The 2,444-nt window shown below is 31.0% G+C and overlaps 1 protein-coding gene across 1 annotated transcript; it reads left to right on the top strand.

Moving 5' to 3' along the window:
• Positions 1-2,202, top strand: LOC133034623 (F-box/LRR-repeat protein At3g26922-like). The gene is made up of 3 exons (XM_061109791.1): positions 1-159; positions 261-1,577; positions 2,015-2,202. The coding sequence occupies exons 2-3, from the start codon at positions 294-296 to the stop codon at positions 2,189-2,191; spliced, it is 1,461 nt and encodes a 486-aa protein (XP_060965774.1). The 5' UTR covers positions 1-159; positions 261-293; the 3' UTR covers positions 2,192-2,202.
• The last annotated feature ends 242 nt before the right edge of the window (positions 2,203-2,444 follow it).

The raw sequence follows: 2,444 nt of genomic DNA, 5'->3' as shown, positions 1-2,444 counted from the left end.
GAGTTGGTGTGTGTGCTTATCTTTGCCAAAAAGCTATAATTCTTCTACTTATATTCATAATATAAGTCAACATAAAGGCCTCAAATCTCAATCCTCTGAATATTTGGTCTTCATTCTGGTTAAACAAGCAGAATAAATAGGCAACAACACCATCATCATGTAAGGATTAACTAATATACTTTTACTTGATTACATATTGCAAATTATCACTTTGGGAATCCATTTATTTATTTGTTACCAATCTTTGGCTGTTTTTACAGTGCACAATTCACTTTTCTGGTCTTTTTCAAGTTATGGATAACAAGGATTGTGATGATAGGATATCGAAATTACCTGATGCTATGATCATTCACATCCTGTCTTTTCTCCCAACTGAAGATGTTGTTCGAACATGTATTCTTTCAAAGCGTTGGAAACTCATATGGTATTCAGTCCCTACACTCTTTTTTCCTTTCTCCAATGTTAGTTCTCCAAATTGTGATCTAAGCCTAGACAAGTTCTCTAATTATGTGGACAATTATTTGGAACATCGCAAGAAAGGTATGCATTTTTCGGGCATTGTTAGTTTTAAGCTTGACTTGATGCTCATCTATCGCGAATATAATGATAGCTTCGCAGATAAATGGTTAGCTTTTGCAGTTAAGAATAAGGTTAAGGAAATATATCTGCACATACACATGGATCAAAAGTCCTATGAAAGGGATTTCTACTATGATTACTACTATGATGGCCCAAATTATATACCACATGCACCCTACTATTACTTACCAAAGATACTAGAAAATGTGAGTTATTTGACAATCTTGGAGTTGAATGGGGTTATGTTGAATACTTCTTATTCATATAGCTTTCCATGTTTGAAAACATTGTCATTAGAAAATATTGAACCTACATCTAGAGGAAGTGAAAGGGATAATGTTGATGTGGTATTTAGGTTTTTGCTGGGTTGCCCTTCTCTTGAGACATTTCGGTTGTGTTCATATTTTTTACTTATTGATAATCCATTTGGATTAGAAACTTTAAGCCTTAAGTTTATAGAACTTATAGATGTTCATTATCTTGGATTTCTTCCTAAAATTGAAGCCATAAATCTTGAATCTTTTGTTCTAGTTGGGGCTATCTTAGACATAGTGAATCTCTCTAATTGTAAGAAAATTACAAATCTTGCATTATCTATTATGAACAATCACATTTCATCATCATTAGAAGCTCTTATTTCAAACTTACCACTTCTTGAGAATTTGACTTTGACCTATGATGATAATTTTAAGTTGGGGACCCTAAGAATCTGGAGTCAACACTTGAAAAGTTTAAAGATAAGTACTAAGATTAACGACGTTGGAATGATGAAGGTTACAATTGAATCAGCTCCAAAATTAGCATACATCTCTTATGAAGGTAATACCAACTTTAGCATATCAATGGAATCATCCAATTCATTGAATGGGAAAATTGTAATTCGTTGGATTGAAGAACAAGGAGACTATAACCGAAATTGGTTTACCAATATGAGAAATTTTCTTGTGAATCTCAATTGCTCTTGGAATATTGTTACCCTACATGTACCAACATATAAGGTATGTTCATTAATTGTATTATATGAAGTAATTTGCGGCATAAATACTTAATTTTAACTCTTGGTTGTAAATAAATACTTAAGTTTAATAATATCTAAGTTATATTTCTGAAACTTCTGTTTGTACCTAACTGTTAAGTGTTAAGTAAATTACCACGTGGTCATCCTTGATTGTTTTACGCTATTAATTTTTTTTTTTTTTTAAAAAAAATAGTTTAAATATATCAATAAAAGAATAACACGTAAATAATGTTCAGGTACTTATAGAGTTTCAGAAATATAACTATAGTATTATTATTATCAAAAATTAAACTTGAGTATTTATTTACAACCAAGAGTTAAACTTAAATGATTGTGCTACAAATTACTCTACATTAAAAAAAAATTTATGTGATTATATGTCATTGATGTTTATATAAATATTTAATGTAAATGTAGGCTCGCATTAGGCCAGAAAACTTGAAGAAGACATGTCATTATCCTTTACTTAATTGGAAGCATCTCAGAGTTATCACTGACTTAAAGCCTGAGAGAATGTACGATTTGAAGGATGCCTTATTGTGGATTTTACCATCTTTAGAAACATTGTCTATTAATGGAAATGACATATTTTAGTTTCTTCACAATATTGAGTAAGGATGATTGTGTTCTATTGGTTTTCTTTTTTTTTTTTTTGAAAAAGGATGGATTCATTATGAACTGGCATCTGCCATAACAATGTCACACAAAATAGAAGGAGCATTCAGCTCATTAAACGTACAACCTGACAAAAAACAAGACCCCCTAGCAATACTATGGGCAGCCCTATTTGCAGATCGATTAACAAAACAAACAGAAACATTATTCAAAGAGAATAAAAGAGACCGAC

This window comes from Cannabis sativa, chromosome 2 (genome assembly GCF_029168945.1).
Source record: "Cannabis sativa cultivar Pink pepper isolate KNU-18-1 chromosome 2, ASM2916894v1, whole genome shotgun sequence".
Classification (NCBI taxonomy): Eukaryota; Viridiplantae; Streptophyta; class Magnoliopsida; order Rosales; family Cannabaceae; genus Cannabis; species Cannabis sativa.
The sequence above is the reverse complement of the archived record's forward strand: the minus strand, read 5'-3'. Positions and strand labels throughout refer to the sequence as shown.